The 20277-nt window shown below is 42.9% G+C and overlaps 2 protein-coding genes across 2 annotated transcripts in view; one reads left to right on the forward strand and one right to left on the reverse strand.

The window, feature by feature from the left end:
- Positions 1-1316: 1316 nt before the first annotated feature.
- On the reverse strand, positions 1317-18328 carry CIBAR2 (CBY1 interacting BAR domain containing 2). The gene is made up of 10 exons (XM_081016961.1): positions 18185-18328; positions 14958-15192; positions 14447-14515; positions 13652-13753; positions 9825-9947; positions 9587-9592; positions 6740-6844; positions 4111-4224; positions 2860-2961; positions 1317-2213 (listed from the first exon to the last, which is right to left on the reverse strand). Exons 1-10 carry the CDS (start codon positions 18202-18204, stop codon positions 2085-2087), a joined length of 1005 nt encoding a protein of 334 aa, XP_080873087.1. The 5' UTR covers positions 18205-18328; the 3' UTR covers positions 1317-2084.
- GSE1 (Gse1 coiled-coil protein) overlaps positions 4247-20277 on the forward strand; it is a 441190-nt gene continuing 425159 nt past the window's right edge. Inside the window, exon 1 of the mRNA XM_081017745.1 lies at positions 4247-4368. The gene's annotated coding sequence lies outside the window, so the exon portion shown is untranslated. The remainder of the gene's footprint in view (positions 4369-20277) is intronic.

Here is a 20277-nt window from a genome sequence, read left to right on the forward strand (position 1 = left end):
GCAGCTATCCCAGAAGCCAAAACAGCAAGAGGGATTGCTGCTTTCACTGCGTAGTGATCCCTCTTGCTGTTCTAGCTTTGGAGATTCAGAATATTTTTTTTTCTTCTTTTCCTCCTCCAAAAACGGTGCGTCTTGTGGTCTGGTGCGTCTTATAGAGCGAAAAATACGGTAACTCTCTGCCTGAGACACTGGAGATCCACAGAATACCAGGCTAGATAAGTAAATAGTCTGACTTAGTACAACTCTGACCTGAGGTTCTTGGTTCAAGTCCTAGTGTCCTTGACACTCCTTAAAATAACGAACATGAAATCCTTGTGGAGTCACAGCCCATTTGCTACTGGTTTGGGGAGTAAGTTTGGGGTCTTATTTCCCAGAGGAGGTGGGGAAGACTGCTACTTTGATTCAGTTGTATAAATAATGATGGTAACTTATTGGACTGCTGTGTATGTGTATATTAGGGCCCTGTGTGTGCTTCACGGCACATCACAGGTTGGTATTTGCTAAAGACAAAATTAATCTCCTTTTGTCTTGAGAGTGATTCTAAATTACTGCACTATTGACCACAGCAGCCCACAGAATGAATGGGCCAGTTTTAATAGCTGTTACTGGGGGTGGGGGCTGGGGGGAGGTCTCGCGAACAGAGTTTGCTGCTGAGCTTTGCGGGGAAAATAGCTTAAAATCTGCCTTTACCCCAAACTAGGAGCAGAATAAAAGCACACAGCTGAGTGGTTGTCTTTGAATTTGGCCACGTGATTTAGTGCACCTCCAGGCTTGTCAGCATTTTGCAGGAGCAATTCAATTGTAAACCAAAACTGTAGGTTTGTGCATTTAAAGTGGGTTAAATTGATCTGCTGCCCTAGCACCATAAATCCACTTTGGGGTGGGGAGGACTTTTTGCAGTTTGGAAAGTCTCAGGGAAATGCATTGAAAAGTGTGGGATGAAGGAATGATTAACACGAAGACATGTAAACATCCCACAAGTAATTCAGGATGAATGCTCATTGTCATTTAACAGCCCCACAAACAAATCAGAATGAATGCTCAATAAAGATTGGATATGGTCTAATCTTTGCTTAAGCTTTGTGCAAGCAAATAGGTCTGGAGGGGTCATATCTCACTAGTATCTCTAGATGATGTTGAAACCTTCTCTTTTTGAATGCTGTATTGTGGTCCTGATAGAAATTTCCCCCTTTATTGAAACAACAAACAAACTGGTGTGTTCTATGATAATGCACTTACCATATCTAGTTTGGCCCTTCTTAACTTTTTCTTTATTAAAAAAGAAGGTTCAGAAGTAAAACAAGTTACCACAAAAAGAGAGAAAACAGCAGTACTCTTTATTCTATCTGAACTCTCTCTTACTTGCACTGAAAATATATAGCTCTTCTACTAAAACATCTTAACAATGTGCCCAATAACAGGCAATCATCAGCATCCTCCACCCACTCAATGACACTTAATGGCTCATCTGAGACACTGGCCTCAGAATTCTGACAAATCACTAAATCACAATCCAATGTGGCACATTTTATTTTGCTCAGATAAAGTATGTCATCAAGTGTGAATTACAGACCATGGGGAGAGCGAAAAAGGATAAATTATCATTTTTTTCAAAACACTAAAAACTGGGAAAGGCAAGGTCAGGGAAACTGATTGGAAATGGAAAGCGCACAGCTACCAATTAAATTATGGAGTTCACTGTTGCAGGATTTTGTGATGGTCACTATCATATGGAAGATAAACTTGTGGAGGAGAGAGTTTAAACCTAATTGTTTGCTTTGAAATAGCCCAGTGATTTGAGGTGGCAAAAATTCAAAGAAAAATGGGCTGTACCTCTTCAGGCAGGGGCAATGCAGTATGGGGTGGCCACTCCTGATAATGACACCTGAACTGCAAATGTACTTGTCTGCTGAGCTGTCTATGTACATCTGATGTACAAATGATGTGTGGGTTTGTGATAATCGTGATACTGTTGGACTCAGTGTCCACTTCTGATCTAGAGGAAACCTGCATGAAAATGTAAAGCATAACCAGGGAGTAGATAAATAAATCCAGCACAGCTTCATTAATCAAGATAGTTGGTCTCATGTGGTTCTGCTGGTTACCCACTGAATCTGGGTGTATTCAGCATCCCTTAAATCTTGCAGCTGGTCCCCTTCAGATTCCTTATCACTCTCCACTAGCTCCAGCTTCTGAAGAGTGCTTCGGATGCTCTGGAAATGGAAAGGTGTGACAATGGTTATTCTTCCAGCCAGTCTAAGGATGATTATGCTGCAAACAGAGGCATGCCTAGGGTCCCTTGTGTCCTTGTTAAGGAGCTGAAAGGTGATTTTTGCATGGTGTGGATGTGACCCATGTCAGAGGACTGGGCTAGTAGTAAAGCTTTAAACCTCTCTGCCCACTCCACTGTCGCCTACTTTTAGAATAAATTATTTTAGCTGCACCAGACTCATGTAGTCTTGTGGGGTAGGGACAAAAAAAATTGCTTCAGGGTCTGGATACAATCCTACAGACTGGTGGTTAGCCACCCCTGGACTATAGTGCCAAGTGATGGCTGCATGTATGCCATTTCCTTAGTAAACTACTACAGACTGTAGACTGTAGAATACCATAGACCAAGCTTCAGGACTTCCTTCTGCAAATTACTAGTAATAACAGGGAATGCGGAGTCATGTGAGTACCAGCAGTCTGAAGTAGTTTACCACCAGTGTGTTATAGTGGACAGAGTGCTGTACAAGGACTGGTGAGACCCAAGTTCAATTTTCCACTTCCCGTGCAATCTTAACCATGTTTACTCAGCAAAGTAGCTGGTTTTTTAATCAAAGCTCACTTATTACAGTAATAACTCTGCTTTCTCACCTGTGTGGACCATGGGAGGGCAGCAGATTGGCTTGTTGTCGTAGTGTCTGGTCTTGCCTCATGGAAGGTTCCAGAAGCGATGTGTATTTTTGCTCTGAAATCCTAGCAAGGCAAGAAATCCTATTTAGGGCAATTATCACACAGCCGAATTTTGTTAGCAATCCCTACCAGGAGACCTGAAAATGATGCATGTGTGATATAACAAAGGTGCTACAATGATCAATAGGCATTAGTGATCTGGCCTCTGCCAATACACTGACTAATTAAAGTACATTGGTGTGACTGGGTAACCAAGGTGATATCTGGTCACAGTAAGCTGCTTGGAGCCTGTTTGTTTTGCCTTCCTGGTAAGGAGAACAAGTGTAATGCAGCTTTCACCAACCAGGTACCCCCCCCCCCCTGTTTTGAACTATAATTCCCACCTGCCATGCAGGCTTCAGTTTTTGGGACCAAAACATCTGGAGGGCAACAGGCTAGTGAATGCTGCTGCAACGTGCCAGTAACAAGATGGCTGTCACTCCAGTCCTAGGTGCTGTGGCCTACCTGCCACTGAGGGGCTAATCCTGTGAGCAAAATGAGTGCTGATGGGGCTCCCATGTCTAAATACTCCAGGCATACATGCAATTTATTTTGTTTTTAAATCTTGACATAGGCTGCTTACACACTATGACTATACCTTTGCAAAGCACCCCCCTGCACACAAAGCAAAGGATAATGGGAATTGTAGTTTACTCCTCACAGAGCTACAAGTCCCAACATACAAGTCCCAGAATCCCTAACAATCGACAGTTCCTTGAATTCTCTCACTTGTGGGAATGTGCTTTTAATGTGCTTTATAAGTATGGCATGTGTATGCAAACTTTCTGTAACATTTTAGCTTTTTGTTTCCCAAAGCTTGAGGAACGAACTTTCAGTGACAAAACCCCAACCTGCAGTCTGAAGAGGTATATATAGGCCAGGTACAGGTTTATTTATTTATTTCCCTCAGTGAAAACTAGGCTTCTTCTGCTTCCTTACGACACTGAGCATATTCACAGTGGTGGGGAGGGAGAGGGGTGAGGCCTTCTTGGCCCTCTCAGAGAGGCCTAGCAGGTTTGGAAAGGCCTCAGGTCCTCTTCAGAGGGAGCAGGGCCTATGGCCTCTTAGATTGGCCCTCCTAGATTCGTGTTTTCTAAATCAAAAGATAGCAATTTTTAATTTACTCTGTTATGAGTGATTTTCATTTTTGTATTATTTCACAGATTCAGCTACCTCCAGATCTTTCTCTGCATCATAGCTTTCGAGGGTTTGGAAGGCATTGGAATAGACCTCTAGGGCTTTTGCATGGAAGGTCATCTCAATGGTGACAAAGTCCAAGAAGATCTTCTGTAATGAAAGGAGACAGCACATCTTGACATTACCCCCAACTTGGTTTGTGAAGCCCCCCCACAAAGTGACCTTGCTGGGTGAGGAATCTTGAGACCTCAGCCACAGAAAGTGCCGATTTTCTCTTCGTTTGAACAGGATGGGGTAAGCCATTTTATAAATGCCCTCCTCTTAAGGTGTTTGAGTCTCGTTGTTTAACAGAAAATGGGAAGTAAAAAAAAAAAAATCACAATTGAATACACACTAATTCTTGCTTAAAGCAGTCATATCCTTTGGGTTGATACAACCACTTCAGAAGTATGGAAGGTAGAATAAATAAATGGCAAAAGATATAAGAGCTTCTATCCAGTGCTTTTTTAAATGGAGGTACTCAAGGGTATGCAGTACCAGCACTGTTTTTCCTCCAAATGTTAAAAGTGTGGCATTTACTGTTAACAACCTCATGGTGAGTACCAGCACCTTAAAAAAAGAAGCACTGCTTCTATCCATTTCATGCATTTATTTGCAAGCTTACTGGAACAATCTAATAGATCTAATACTCTCTGGAGAGAATAATACTGTACATATTCCATTTTCAGTTTAGCTTTTCAATTCATTTTCAATTTGTGTAACTTGAACAGTGGCAAGATTTAAAACTTCATTTCTGGCAAAGGGGAAAGGTAATTAGCAGCCAACTAATTTTTTGTCTGTGAAAATAACTGAGACTTCATTTTGGTTGCCAAGGTTTTTGGACCCCATGGGCACATTTGGAAATTTGAGAGTGTGTTGTGGGCACCACCCATTCCAGTTGCTTATTTTCTCTTAGTGCCAGGTTTACCCTCTCACTCCCAGGGAGACAGGAAGTGAGAAAGTGTATGTGTGCACATGCATTGATTCTACTGGCTCTGATTATTACTGAGACTCCTTGGAAAAGTTTATTTGCTCTTCCATGGAGTCTGGGTAAAAGTTGGATCAAGCAGACTTAAAATGCATGCTCTTGAATTTGCACGATTTTACATGGATCCCTCCCCCCCCCCCGCACTATCAAAGTTAAACATAAAATGGTAGGCTGGACAGTACAACTCTCAGACAGGGTGTTTACTGGCATTATGGAAACATTTATCTAAGGCACAGATCCTCATAGATCTCCATGATTTTTTTACATAGGATGACACAGCAAAACCACTAACAAATCACAAAATACATATATAAACAGCAAAGACCCTTGTTATTGTGGTTTTGAAGGGATCCCTTAAATAATTATGAGGATCCATGTTTTTGTGCCACAGCAATGCTGGAAAACATAAGTTCTGTGATTTTTATGGTTTAGTCAATGGAGACAGATGTGATTTGTTGGTTGATGGGAAGTGTGTGAAAAAAGTATGCAGTTTCAAGTGAATCCATTTTACTGGAACAAACATGCATGTTTGTGTATGCATGTGTGCACCATTTCTCTCTCTCTCCCTGTCTGTCTGTCTGTCTGTCTGTCTGTCTCTGACACTCTTTCCTGATTTCTGTGGCACCCCACTTTCTCCCCTCTGGCTGCTTATTTTTCCTCCTCCCTCCCCCTATCCCCCAGATCACTTACCTTTCCTTTCAACCCTCTCTTAGTTGCTCTGCTTTCTAGTCATCTGCTCAGGTACTGACCTGAGCTTTGAAAAGTTCATAGAGATGTCACTCTTTCAACTTTCTTCTTCAGCTCTATATACTGTTTAAGGAGGGAAAGGGGTAACCATACTTGTCACCTTACATCAAAGGAGGCAATGGGTGTGTGTGTTCATTTCAGGGATTTTGTGGGCACCAGGGCAAACCTCTGGTTTGCTATTGGTAACTTCTGGGGATAGATTATAAAATGGGAGTGAAAGAGGCTATGCCACGCTTCTATGTTTTCAATCCTTATTTTGCCAGATCAAAAATTTAATCATACTCAAAACATTGTCATTACCTTTAAACCATGATGACAAACCTTTGGCCCTCCAAATGGTGCAGGAGAACAATTCCCATAATAATCATTTACCATGCTGACTAGGAGTTGGGAGTCCACGGGTTTTCTATTCCTGTTTTAAACTTTCCATTTAAATTAATATGTGTTATCATAGATTCCCCTCCTTTTCTGTGACACCAGAGTAATTTGCATTCCCCATCACTATATTATGTTTCATTCTTATTAATTCCAGAATTTGATTGATTAGCAGAGTAGAAGTAAATAGTTCTTCCCAGCCTGGGTGATAAAGGTGGTGGTCACAATCCTATGGGCTTTTGAGAAAAGGAGTTGAAAAATTAGGAGGGCTTTTCTGAAAGAAAACCCATTTCCCCCAAAATAATCATCTTTATTGCTCTCAACAACTGCGGTACCCACACGTTAAAGTTCATGTCTGACATGCAAATTTTCCACTAAGTTTGATGATAATAATAATAATAATTTATTTATTATGTATACTCTGCCCATCTCGCTGGGCTTCCTCCCAAGTACATGGATGTAGAATTGCAACCTTAAGCCTCATGTTATGATTACCCACTAAGAAGTCCTTATTACCTGAATATCTTTTAGCTTTTGTTTCTGAAACTCATCCATGGTCTCTTCAAGCTGTTGTGTAGTTCGGTTCGCATCAACAGAGGCTTTATGTACTTGAGACTCAGCCTAGGCAAAGACAGGGGTGTAATGTTAAGCTTTGAGGCTGTGATTTAAGTATCCTACCTTTTAATCCTGAGTATCTCACTGAGCCTAGGGCTTGCCGGTTGGAAGGTCGGCGGTTCGAATCCCCGCGACGGGGTGAGCTCCCATTGCTCGGTCCCAGCTCCTGCCAACATAGCAGTTTGAAAGCACGTCGAAGTGCAAGTAGATAAATAGGTACTGCTCCAGCAGGAAGGTAAACAGTGTTTCCGTGCGCTGCTCTTGTTTCGTCAGAAGCGGCATAGTCATGCTGGCCACATGACCTGGAAGACCTTTCTGCCAACAAATGCCGGCTCCCTCGGCCAGTAAAGCAAGATGAGCACCGCAACCCCAGAGTTGTCCACAACTGGACTTACCTGTCAGGGGTCCCTTTACCTTTACCTGTCTTACTGACAGAGGATCTTTAGGCAGATGCACATCATACATTTAATGCATACCCAACAAACATGACTTCCCTCAATCTTGTGAACTATAGTTTCCCCCAAGCTACAATTCCCAGCACTCTTAACAAACTACAGTTCCTCAGATTCTTTGGCCTCAGGATGTTGCAGCCCCAGTGATGCTGAATTTCATTGTATCTTTTGTTGTAGTTGGTCTTGACAGCTTCCATCAGTTTGGCCAATGCTTTAAATGTGCATTGGATATACTTTAAATGTATTGTGTGACCTGCCCTCTCTGCTAGTGAAACGGGGAATCATGGCCATGTGTTCTGTTGTGGGAATTGCCAAGGAAAAGTTGCTTTCTGCAAACCTTATGGCCATCTCTGTTAATAACTTTGAAGCACATTATTATTATTTAAATGTATACCCTAGCCTTCCTCCCAGATGAGCCCTGGGTGGCATTCACTTATTAAGGGCGTAAATTAATTCTTCATTTATATGCTCATTGGGTTATGCTTTAAGAAATCCAAAACTTACATTGCTGCACCAAGGTGTGTGAATGTGTGTGATTGCACTGTGAAAGATCCCTCTAGCAGGTAGCACTGGAAGGCAGTGAACAGATAAGGGGCTTAGCTTTGCATTGCAGGGAGAGGTTGATTTGTAGGCCAAAAGAAAGAAAAAAGGATTAATGCTGAACTGTTCCCAGTGTAGGAAAACAAGCCTTTGGCCTTATCCTGAGGAACATTCGCCTCCTGTGAAATCTGTTTCCGGAAGCATCTGCTTCAAGTTGCTTCATGGTAAGATCAGTCCCAACAGATTTTGGTAGCACCAACTCCTCTTTCCCAAAGTATTTGTGTAGAATAGACGCTGTAGGTTGCTGATGAGTTAAATCAGCTTCCACTCAGCACTGCCTTGCTGTGAGCTGTTAGAACCCTGATGAGTGTTGGATGCAACTAAGCAAAGTAGATTTACGACAAGAAGTGCTATTTAAGATACAGTTGTAAACAAGTGGTGTGTGACTTCTGGACCAGCAGAGCACAGTGAGTCACTCTTGCTTATCAGGATGAGCGACGCCTGACAGGATAAATGTATCACTCTCCATGGACACATGTACATTTATTTGCAAGGTGGTAATTCTGCCAAAGTTTTGCAAGGGCCTAAGTAATTGTTATTCACTCTCTTTTTAAGCGACCTCCCTCCCCTGATTATGGGGGAATAGAAGCTTGACCTTTGTGTATAAAATATCCTACTGTGAATGCTTTGGAGTTTTGCCGGATTTGGCAGAGCATAATTATAGGGCCCTGTCTCACTGATTGCAGCATAATATAAATATAGGGAAATAATTTGTGTTGCATGGGTCATGAGAATCTGCGCATGTCATCTTAAATGCATTTCATTTACTGTTGGAGTACAACTGAAATCTGCTCCACCAATATTTTAAGATTGCAGTGGCATAAATATTTCCGAGTCCTGGGCTATGAGAATTAGTACAATGTCATAGATACCACTGTAAAATGTAAAATAGGACGTCCCTTCAAAATTACTTCAGCAGCCATGAATTCACTAGGTGCCCTTAAGCATGTTTACCACCCTATCTACAATATGCTGCCTACCTACTTTATTAGGCATTTGTAAAGATTACTGGGGAAATGTACATTCACACATGTATGGGGCAGGGAAAAGCTAGTTTTTCAGGGAAGAACCCAACAATGTTTTTTGTTTATTGGAGAGGATTAAAAGTGTGATTTACCATTGTGAAGTCTGAAGTTGTCCCGTGCACTCTGTTATTTCAGGTCAATGTAATTCTGCTTCATGTATGGGCTAGGTCTGAGTGCTTTGAACTGGCTGGGTGCATTTCTTGATATGGATGGAGATTCCTTTCTCTGTCTTCTGCCATTTGTTGCTGTGCACAATAAGTTGTGAGCAAATGAAGCTGGATCAAGATCCATGCTTTTTGCTGGTGGTGCTGCAGGAATTGTGCTGAGAGTCACAATATATATCTTGTCTGTGAGTCAGTCCCTAATCCCTCTGAAATCAATGGAACTATTTACAAATACATGTGAAGTCTGAAATGTAAAACTCTGCTCCAGTGTGCTTCTTGAACAGACTGAAGTCAAGCGCAAATGCTTTGATATAAGAACTTACCCAGAAGTAGTGCCAGCAGAATGCCAGTGCTTAAACTGATGGTGTGAATGCTCTTACTGTTGCACTTGTAGCCAACTTTTCTAGAGCAAATGGGGAATGGTAGCTGTGGATGCCAGTGTTCATACTTATGCCTTCACTTCAACTTGCATGTTAACGTACACACAGTGGTGATCTAATCCCTTACCTGTGACTGAGTATAAGAGTCAAGGGGGAAAAAATCAAAAGGGGAGCAAAGAAATACCAGTTTGAGTTGTTGGTGCCTTCTTGACTGAGGCACTGCTAAAAGAACACAAGAAGAGTCTGGCTGTTGGATCAGGCCAGAGGCTCATCTAGTTCAGCACTTTGTTCTCACAGTGACCAACCAGATACCCCATTGGGAAGCCTGCAAGCAGACACTTTCTTCAGTCTTCAAAAAAACAAACCAGACTGTTTTTATCAACACAGTTATTCCCAGACTGTTCATCAGATAGGCATTTTGTGACAGAAAGGACAAGACTTTGTGACATATGGGAAACAGGAGGCAGGATCCTGAGCAGGATTTCAAGCTAGAGGCTATTGAAGAGGATAAATTTCACATACAGGCAACTCTCCATTTGTGCAGGCTTTGCGTTCCTGCCCCACCCCCATGTGTTAGTGGAGCATGCATAAGCCCACATGGCCCCCGCCCTGCCCCTATGTTTGGGCCACTTCTGGGTCTGGGGTAATGAGCATGTGTGCGGTCGTGCATCAGTCTTTATAAGCTGGATACACTTGACTTGCCTGGATACCCTCTGGTCCCTCTTTAGGCCATCATAATATTTGTTACAAAAGTGGTTTCTGGAGTGGTAGTCCTGTTAGCTTGTTGCAGCAAAAGCAGCAGTGTCTTATGGCACCTTAAAGACTTCCAGCTTAAGTTTTTAATCTTTAATGTGCCACAAAACTCTTTGTTCTTGTACAGACAGATTTTGGTAGTGGTTTGTGGTGAGAGGGGCCCATGTTCAGTTTCAGCACCAGAGGGCAGTCAAATCCATTAGTAGATCACAGAAACTGTGGCATTGAGGAGGGGAAGGAAAGGGTGTGGGGAGTGAGACATCAATATCACCTACTGTGCATGTATTATAATTTACTCTGGCTCCAGTGTTTGAAGCTGAACATATGTAGCATTAGCCACAATCCGTATGCATCCTGTAGTTTCTTGAGAATATTGCTGTTTGGTGTTTTCCCCCCTCAATCCAGCTTCCATCCAGTTTCAAAACATATGCTAGCTAGAGGTAAGCTGAGTGTGTACGTTTGAGAGACAGCCATTGAGCATGCACAGTTTATAGTGCATGCACAGATGACAGCTTTACTGAATAGGAGTTTGGCAGGGTTACAGGCAGGAGGAAATAAATCAGGTTATGTGCATCAAGTGAAGATACTCCTTCCTCTCTGATGTGCACAGACTATGCTGCCTCTATATTGCACATGTGACACTCTTGGCATGACCCAGGGGATCAGGCATTATAGTTGTTCACACCGATTTTCTAGAAGATCTCTGCTGACAAGAGACACCTAGTTGGTGTGTTTCTTCTAAAGAGCTCCCTGAGGGGCAGAATAGGCGAAATGAGTCTAGGTCCGGAGCTCAACATATGGCAGCTAGTTGGTACCACTGAAAAGATGAGTCAGGTAAAGGGTGGGGGGACATGCAAGCTCCTTTTGGTCTTCCCTTCTTCTGGTGTCAGCCATTCCATCAAGCTGTTATTAGAGAGATGGGAAACAGGGCTATTCCATCAGCTCTTCTGAGACACCAGCCTCATTTGGCTCTACCCTCAACTGTCGCCTAGCAGCTCTGTATTCTATCAAGCTCTATCAGAGGAAGAGATGGGACCCTTTTAAGTCGAATAATGGGATAAAAATGCTTCAAATAAATAAAAATATTCTGCCAAATGTTCAATAAGCTGCTGGACTCTGCTAAATGGCTGTGGGCCTTGAGTCCATAAGTTTGAGAATTTGGTAATAGGGTGGGAAGCAGGATGCAGTTTAATCTTTTCAGTTCAAATGTGCAGGATTGTCTCCTGGAAGAAACAGCATTTTGCCCCACACAATCTTCTGTGTGCCTCTTGGAGGGAGGGAGGGAGGGAGGGAGGGAGAGAGAGAGAGAGAGAGAGAGAGAGAGCTCTTCTACCTCCTGGAAGATTGCTCCACAGCTGCCTCCTGCATCTTTCTGTCTTTCCCTTGTTTTATGGCTGCTCTCTCAGCAGTTGAGTTTAGCACAGCAGGGATTAAGAGAATGTCAAGCCTCCTCTCCTCCCCTTGAGAATCTTCCTGAGGATTTTGCTGCTGAGAGCTTCTCCCTTTGGAAGAAAAGGGATAGTTTTTGAAGAAGTTCCTGATTAAAATATCTTTTGCCAAGGGAAGGAGGAAAAAAAGGAGGGAAATCTTTTTTTTGAGCTGCCTGGATTATGATGTTTTGCTTCTTTCACCAACACAGGACTTATTTCCCCTTTGGGTGAATGTTTCATGAAATAAGAGGACTCACATTTCTCTCTGATATTTTAAACATACTGATGCTAGGAAGCTATTTGGATATTTAGATTAGAATATCAGACCCTTAAGGAATTAGGTGGCAAATCAGGGCCCCTGGGAATAATGAAGACTAGTGAATTGGGTTTGCTGCAGTGTGCCTGCACTCAAGATCTAAGGCTGCATACACACCATACATTTAAAACACATTTAAAGTACATGGCTTTCCCCAAAGAAACCTGGGAACTCTTGTTTGTTCCTCATAGAGCTACAATTTTAAGATTTGTTAACAAATTATGGGTGTGTGCGGTGATGGGGGAGGGGTTGTACCTCTGGTGGGAGACACGTCGTGCTCCTTCTAGGGTTTTCTGTCCACCTTTGGTTCCCACCCTGCACTAAGCTTTCTCCTGTGGCTCCTAGAAGCTGTCAGCATGTGACAGTGGCCACATCCAAGGAAACAGCTTTAACTGGCCTTCTAAACCAGGTGAGGGTAGCCAATGGGTCTCAAACCCTCTGTGAGCATGCAGACTTCTTCCTGCATGCAAAGACAGGCTCCAGCTGATTGAGTGGATGAGGCCAGTGGTGGGTCCAGTGGTCAAGAAGGCAGTTTCTGCACAAGCTGTAGATGGAAGTGAGGGGAAGAAGGGGCTTGTTAAACTGGGAATGTAGCTCTTCTAGAAGAAGGAAAACTCTGATCCTAAACCTCTGCTTGCTTGTGGGATATCTTCTGAAGAAGAAAAGGCTAAGGAGTAAATCTTACACAAATCCAGAACGGAGTCTCTAAGATGGTTGGATGGGGCCTTGTACGTCTCCTTCCTGCAACTCTGGCAGCCAAGCTGGTGTCAGATATATTGCTCTGCTTTCCTTTGGACTACATCAGTGAGGCCAAGAGGGGGGTCTTGTAGTCTGGGCAGCCCAAGACCTCCATACACAGTGCCCAGGCTTGCATCAGAGTGGTCACTTCAGTGCTGCTGGCACAACTGTTTGACCCCCAGATCCTCACTACATGGTCTCTTGAGACAGATGGATGCCAACAACAAAGCAAGGTAACAAATGACAGTTCCCAGGATCCTTTGGGGGAAGTAATGTGCTTTAAAAGTATGATATGTACATAGCCTAAATCAAAAGGTGCTTCTGGAGAATCTAAGATGTTGATGCTCTAGCCCTCTAAGATGGCACTGATTACTCAGTGGTGACAGGCCCTCTGCACATGTGCGGGGGCTTTCTCACCTTTGTGAAGTAAATAAATTCCAGGGCGCAGCCTAGCATAGCAACAGACTTGAGGCACAATTTTTTGCATGCCCTTACTAAAATGTATGTCCAGGGGTCATGTGTTTTTATCTCCAATTTCATGTTTGCAGCTCTGTGACAAGAAAGTAAGCGTGCAGTGCAGGGTGTGTGTGCTTTCAAAATCTATGCTTGTTATCTGAGCATTATTCATACTATTTTCATCTCATCAGGGCCCCAGTTCCCTCTCCAGAGAGCCGATTGTGAGCCTGCAACAATCTATTTTGCTTTTCCTTATTCAAGGAGACGGTTTTCCCTGTGTATGTCTGTTTCCAATAGGTTTCATTGAATTCCACTGCTTTGTGGAACGCTGAGAAGGAAACCTCACTGTAATAAAAGCCACCCATAGCAAGGGCTTGTAACTTTGCCTTCCTGATCTAGCTGCATTAAGAAGGCCGGAACTCTGCAGTACTGGGGGAGCCAGGACTGTTTTTGCCGGAGTAGGGAAGAGATTGAAGCGGTAACATGCTGACAAGGATACAATCATCTGTCGGTCGGATGGTGACTTCTGTCGGATCTTCTCCAACTTCTCTAGCTGCTTTATTTCATTGTTTCGGGCCTTGTTGAATTTCTTAATCTCAGCCTGTTTAATGTAGCAAAATACAACAATTTTATTGGTATATTTTAAATTTTAAAAAGCCCTCACATTATAAAATATCAGAGTATGGTTCAAAAAAGCAAAACTAAGTATAAAATATACAACAAAAATAATACAGTTAACAGTTCAACACCAGAGAATGCTCAGTTGACCATAATTAAAATTTTCATTAAGCTAAAGCTTAGGGAAATATAAGGTCTTAAGTATGCATCTGAAAGAACTGATTGTGGGAGCTTGTCTTATCTCATGTGATAATGTATTTCATGTTAAATAGGCCACAACTCTGGAAGCCCTACTATTGCTAGACAGAAGGCAAATATAGGAGTCCTTGGTACCACCAGGGGTGGTTCTGTGCCATGGGGTGTAAGGGGTGAGATATTGTCTAAAGGAGCTATCTCTCAATTTGTTTACAGCTTTGTAAACAAGTAGACACCTTGAACCTGGGTTGGTAGCTTATGGCAGCCAGTGCAGATGCTTCAACAAAGGTGTAACATGTTAATGACTGTTAGCTCCAGGCAGCAACCTCACAGCAGCATTTACCAGTCAAAGCTAATAGAAGCAGCTTCCTATGTTCCTACACCTGCTTCTGCATGAGCTTGTGTCCTAGTTTAGAAAGTCATTGCAATTCCACAGTGAACTTGGTGTGGGGTTGTCTTTTAAAATAAATTATTTGCTTACCCTAGTTTGCTTGATGAGCACCCCATACATCTTCAGAGGTGCAATAACCTTCACCTCCAGTCTCTCCACCTAGTGGAGAAAGCAGGACAAGCATAAGGAAACACACATTTTAAGAATTGCTACATTGACAACCATGGTGCACCGTTAGGGGTTTTTTCATTTGTTTTAGTTATGTTATGTATTTTTATGCTGTATATCACCTTGTGTTATTCACATGAAGGGTGGTATATAAATTAATAATAACAACAATAATAAACAGGTTGCACCTGTTTGATCCCTGCCAGTTATGCAGTTGATGAAAACACAGTTCTTCTGCCACATAAGGTAAAATAAAACAAGTCATCCAGAATATTAGTTCGAGAGGATGTCTGTGTTTGTCTGTTGTAGCAAAGAGTCTTTAGGGCCCTACAAGAATCTTTTTTCTGATCTTAATACAGAATGGATATTCCCTTGCTCTTACTCCATGCACACCCACTGCTCTGGATTTAGGTTGTCAAGGTCAGCTTTTCACCTCTGCCTGCCTGTAATCCTGCACCTTTGCCAGTTCCTCAGCAAAGTTTTTCACAGTGGTCCGCAGCTCAGGATTCTCTGTGTTTCCATAGTCAATGAGCTGCTTGACCAGCAGGTCTGACTTGTCTCGAAGCTTTGCAGTCTTGCGTGTGTAAGCAGCCATCAGAATGCAGAATTTCCCAAAATATTTCTCTGCATTGGTGACTATATTCTCCATTATCTTCACTTGGGTGTCTCTGGAAAAGGGAAACAAGTTCCTGCTTTTTTATTTATTTAAGGCTATGCACACAATTACCCTGTTTACTTCATCTTCAGTGTGCTCCCACTGCTGGTGTTTGAAGCTGAGTAAACATGATGTTAGTTATAATCCACATGTATCCTGCAGCTTCCATCCAGTTTGAAAATGTAAGCTACAGTTAAGCTGGCATGTGTACATTTGAGAGACAGCTGTTGTACATGTGCAGATTCATTTTATTTAATATATTTATATCCTGCATTTCTCCCAAGTTGGGGTTCAAGGGAGCTTATGACCTTCTAAAATCATCATTTTAAAATACAAACTAAAAAAACCCTACCAGTTAAAAAAATAGTTAAAATACAATAAGAAGAAGAAGAAGAAGAAGAAGAAGAAGAGTTTGGATTTGATATCCCGCCTTTCACTCCCTTTAAGGAGTCTCAAAGCGGCTAACATTCTCCTTTCCCTTCCTCCCCCACAACAAACACTCTGTGAGGTGAGTGGGGCTGAGAGACTTCAAAGAAGTGTGACTGGCCCAAGGTCACCCAGCAGCTGCATGTGGAGGAGCGGAGACGCGAACCCGGTTCCCCAGATTACAAGACTACCGCTCTTAACCACTACACCACACTACACCAAACACATTTATAACCAACATTAAAATACCAATTGTCCTGATAATGGCCCAGTTGTCAACATCGTCTGAACAGGGCAGTATTAGCCTGTCTGTGGAAAGATAACAAAGAGGGAACCAGTCTAACCTCTCTTGGGAGGCAGTTCTACAGTACAGGAGCAGCTGCAGAAAAGGCTGTCTCTCATGTCACCACCAGCTCTGCCTCTGATGTTAATTGGACCAAAAGAAGGTACTCACTCCCCTGAGGATATTAGCACCCAGCACAGGGCCCCCCAAAGTTGGTGAGTGCATGTGTGCCATGTCATGTGATCATATATGCAGTGTGGGGCTCACCTGCCTGCCCCCAATATTCCATTCAAGTTGGCACACCTGGCACTCAGGCAGGAAGATATGATCCTTCAAGAGCCTAGGCTCAAGCCATAACAGCCCTTGCAAAGATGTCAGCTTCATTAAATGTTTTGGGGTTAGGAAGTTGCAGGCCCGAAGAAACAAATTAGGTAATGTGCATCGGGTGAAAATGTCATCACCCCCTCTCTGGTGTGCACAGCAAGTGCAAATGAGACTTAAAGTGCAGTGGGGGAAAATGAGTTTGTTGTGCTGTAAGCTGTAGACATTGTGTTTCTCTTCTTCCCTCATTTTTTCTTCTTCTGGTGATGTCAAAGACTACCCCCTCTCATATTTACCTACCCATGTGCAGAGATTATTATTTGCAGCAGGCCTTCACGTGCTCTCCACTCTCAGGTGAGTTGAGTAGCAGCCAGGTCAGGCAAAGACCTTTTTGTATTGTGGTATCATATCTATGGACTTCTTTCCTAAGGGAGAGGCTTGTTTGGCACTGACACCTACATCTTTTTCACACAGCAACATATTTTTTAAAAAAATCCCCAGGCCTCTTTTTTTAAAATTGATTTCCTTCTGTTGATTCCCTAGTTCTAGGTTTGTCGTCTTCTATCCCTCTTCTAACATGGCACAAAAAAATCTAAGCAGGTGAGGTTTTCATCAGCACTGCAGCTGCATGCAAGAAAGAGCTTCGCCTACTGGATTTTGGGCTGCAGTTAGAGCTTCAAAAGCAGGGGTGCTTTGAGGTAGATTAGAGGTAAGTTCCTCCTGCTCTGACCTTTTATTCTTATATACTTCTCCCCTAGACATTCTTTCTCTCCCCCGCTTCCCCACTCCGCTATCATTCTTCCAAAGTTCTCAGGAAGGCTGATTGCCTTTAATTGAAGAATTTCCGTAAAGCATCTATTCAGTCTACCATTGGTGGGTCTTTGTCATCAGGGTAAATGGCAGCTTCCTGTCTTCCCCTGTACAAGCTGACCTCTCCTGTACATTCATAGCTACCTCTTCTGATGTGTATCTTCCTGTTCCTTCTATGCTTAGCTACTCCATGTTTCCTTAGCTACCTGCTGTCTTCCAAGCATGCTTGGCTACTTCCTCTGGTACATATTTTCCTATGCTATGCCCTCTGTGCTTAGTTACTACCATCCATGAACCTATAGCTACCTCTCTGATGTATATCTTCCTACCCCAGTGCATACTTAGCTATACCTCTCATGCATATTTCATATGCTTATGTACATATTGTCTTGGGTCACTGTGCCTACGTAGCTTATCCTCCCCCCCCCCATAGAAGCTTATCTGTCCCATACATATTTACCTAAGCCTTGTAGGTTATCCCATGTGTATCTTCTTATATCCCTTATACTTAACAATCTATGCATCCTCTGTGCATGTCTTGCTGGTGAAGGGGAGTGCTTTGCATTTTTTCTAGGCCAGGCATAGGCAAACTCTGGCCCTCCAGATGTTTCGGACTACAATTCCCATCATCCCTGACCACTGGTCCTGTTAGCAAGGGATGATGGGAATTGTAGTCCCAAACATCTGGAGGGGCGGAGTTTGCCTATGCCTGTTCTAGGCCCTCTACCTTTCTTCTTAATCAGCCTTAAATATCTTTCTACACTCTTGCTTTTCTTCTTATACCCCTGAACATGATTATTTCCCCTCCTTCTGTGAAATTAAGCCAAAGTACAACAGCGGCATTGGTTTACATTCATACCTTGCAACTGTCGCTTGTCCTATTCATCCATTTTTCTGTTGCCTCCTTCTTTGTCAAAAATTAGCTTGTAATCTTTTTGGGGCCAAGGCTTGTCTTTCTGATTTATGTTTTTCTGTATTGTGTAATATGTGCTGTTGTTGCTGCTGTGTTAATAATAATGGTGATGTTAATCACAAAAACTCCAGTCAGTGCCACCCATGCCGCCCTGACTCATCATTTCCTGAACGTTCTGCACCTCAAAGAGCAGATTTAAAATCAGACTGCAAATGGGAACATTTCTAAAAAGAGCAAGCTAGTCTTTCTTACCGAGAGAGGATGATATTCATGTTTGCAGGAATCAGCTGGTCTTCAGAATATTTACAGCAATAACAGGGCTCTGGTGGAATTGAAGGAGCGGCTGTACCAGGCTCTGCTCAGGTGGCACTCCAGGCCTAGTTGGTATAGTAACCCCACCAACAAAGGCATTGCCCAGGAGAACAGGATGGGTGATGGTCTCCAAGGGTAACTGTTTCTTGGAGCAGGGTTATTTCTGGAGCCCAGCCCAGCTGAGTATTTGTTTAGACTAACGTGCTCAACGTAACACTGCCTAGGGAATCAAATTACTTGTTTGTTTTGGTTCCATTATTGTCATTTGTTTTATTAATTATGGCAAATACCGTGCTGGTTTGGTTCTAATTCAGGGTACTTACAGTTCAGATGAGACTTTTTCCAAATAATGAGATTATCAGGGAAATGAATGGTTTGGACCAGATTTCCATGCATCTCCAAGAGCATGGTTGGATTAGTTCTATAATTCAGTTGGATTTGTTGCATAAACCCACTAAAATGTATTTGTTTGTGTTTTTAAATCTATACCCTGCTTTTCTTCAGAGAAACCCAAAACAGTAGCAGAATAGCAGAAAAACATTAACTGGCATTCAGTACCTGTGATTTTCAGAAAGGGCTTCTTAAAAAGCAATGTGCTTTTGCCAGGCAGGCTTCCTTGGAGAAGGCATTCCCTACAATTGGAGCTACAACTGAAAAGGCCCTGCCTGTTGGCGGGCCCTTCCAAGCATCCTTTTTACTGTGCTTTCACAATGATTTGTGCTCATGATGGTACCAGGGTGCTTATATATAATTCCACTTTCAATACAGCTTGTACCTGGAAAACTATTGGGACAGACATACTGCCTTGTTTCTATTCAGTGCATGTCTTGCACCTTCCTACTGAAGTCCTTTAACTTTTCAGACCAGTTGACTGACTGGGAGGTCTTGTGCAACATACCTGCTTCCCAGCAGATTGGATGTTTTGTGATAAAGAAGATGGTGGGAAAGTGTGGTGGAAAGTGTGGGATGACAAAGCCACTTCCAGCCTGCCCAGGAGGTGGGGTTGCGGGCTTCACGCCCACCCCATGTGGGGTTTCAGCCCCCGCGAGAGCAGGGGAATCCCGGCCGCGTCGTCCACCCAGCCAGCCAATTGGGTGGCTGTGGGGCGTGGCCTGCCCTATTTAGGGCCTGCGCGGCTGGGGCTCGCCCTCTTTTGCCGGCTAGTAACCACCCTGATACCATCATGAGTACAAATAATCACGAATGCCCAAGAAAAAGATGAGTGGAGGGGCCAAAAATGTATTGGGTCTGCATCGTTGAAAGAATATCATTAGCGCTTGCTCATACTACCATGACTTGCTTTCCTTGCGTTTAGATATTGCTTTCTTTTCTTCCAGCCTTCTCATAGTCTGGAGTTAGAGGGTGCTTCCTGAGGGCATGGAGAAAGCTGCTAAGAGGATAAAGAATCTCTTCTATCTGTCCAGATGTGATAGGTCAGCAGGAAGTCTTGTTTTCATTGTGTTGCAGCTGGGCAGGCAATGCCTGTTGATGTGCCCCAGGGTCTGGCTCAGTGGATGTCTGAGGATTAAGTGTAATCGAAATTCAATATATTCTGTAGCAAGATAAGAAGGGAGACTGAATAGAAGACCTATATATATGCACATGTATATGCTGCTTTTACACACAGAGACAGGTTTTCTAAAGTGGGTAAGCTAGTCTGTGCATGGCTGTTTGCGGAAGACAATGGGCTCCTCCAGACAACCTGTTTATTGAGCATTTATCCTGATTTGCTTGTACAGCACTTATGCACTGGTTAGATTATGTCTGGCCTTTTTATTGTTAATGGGGTGATTATATGACAATGAGCATTCATTCTGCATCCATGCTTATTTCTTTGCAGGCTGTTTACATATCTTCCGGTTAATCATTTGTTCATCCCACTTTTCAATGTAGTTTCCTGTCACAATCCTAAAAAGTCATTTTTTAAAAAAAGGGGATTTGTTGTGCTACAGTGACAGAATGTTTTAATTCACTTCAATTCTGCAATCCTAAAGTTCTGATGTATGTTTGAATCCCTCCTGCAAAATCACTCC

This window comes from Podarcis pityusensis (assembly GCF_964106645.2).
Source record: "Podarcis pityusensis genome assembly, chromosome: 8".
Lineage (NCBI taxonomy): Eukaryota > Metazoa > Chordata > Lepidosauria > Squamata > Lacertidae > Podarcis > Podarcis pityusensis.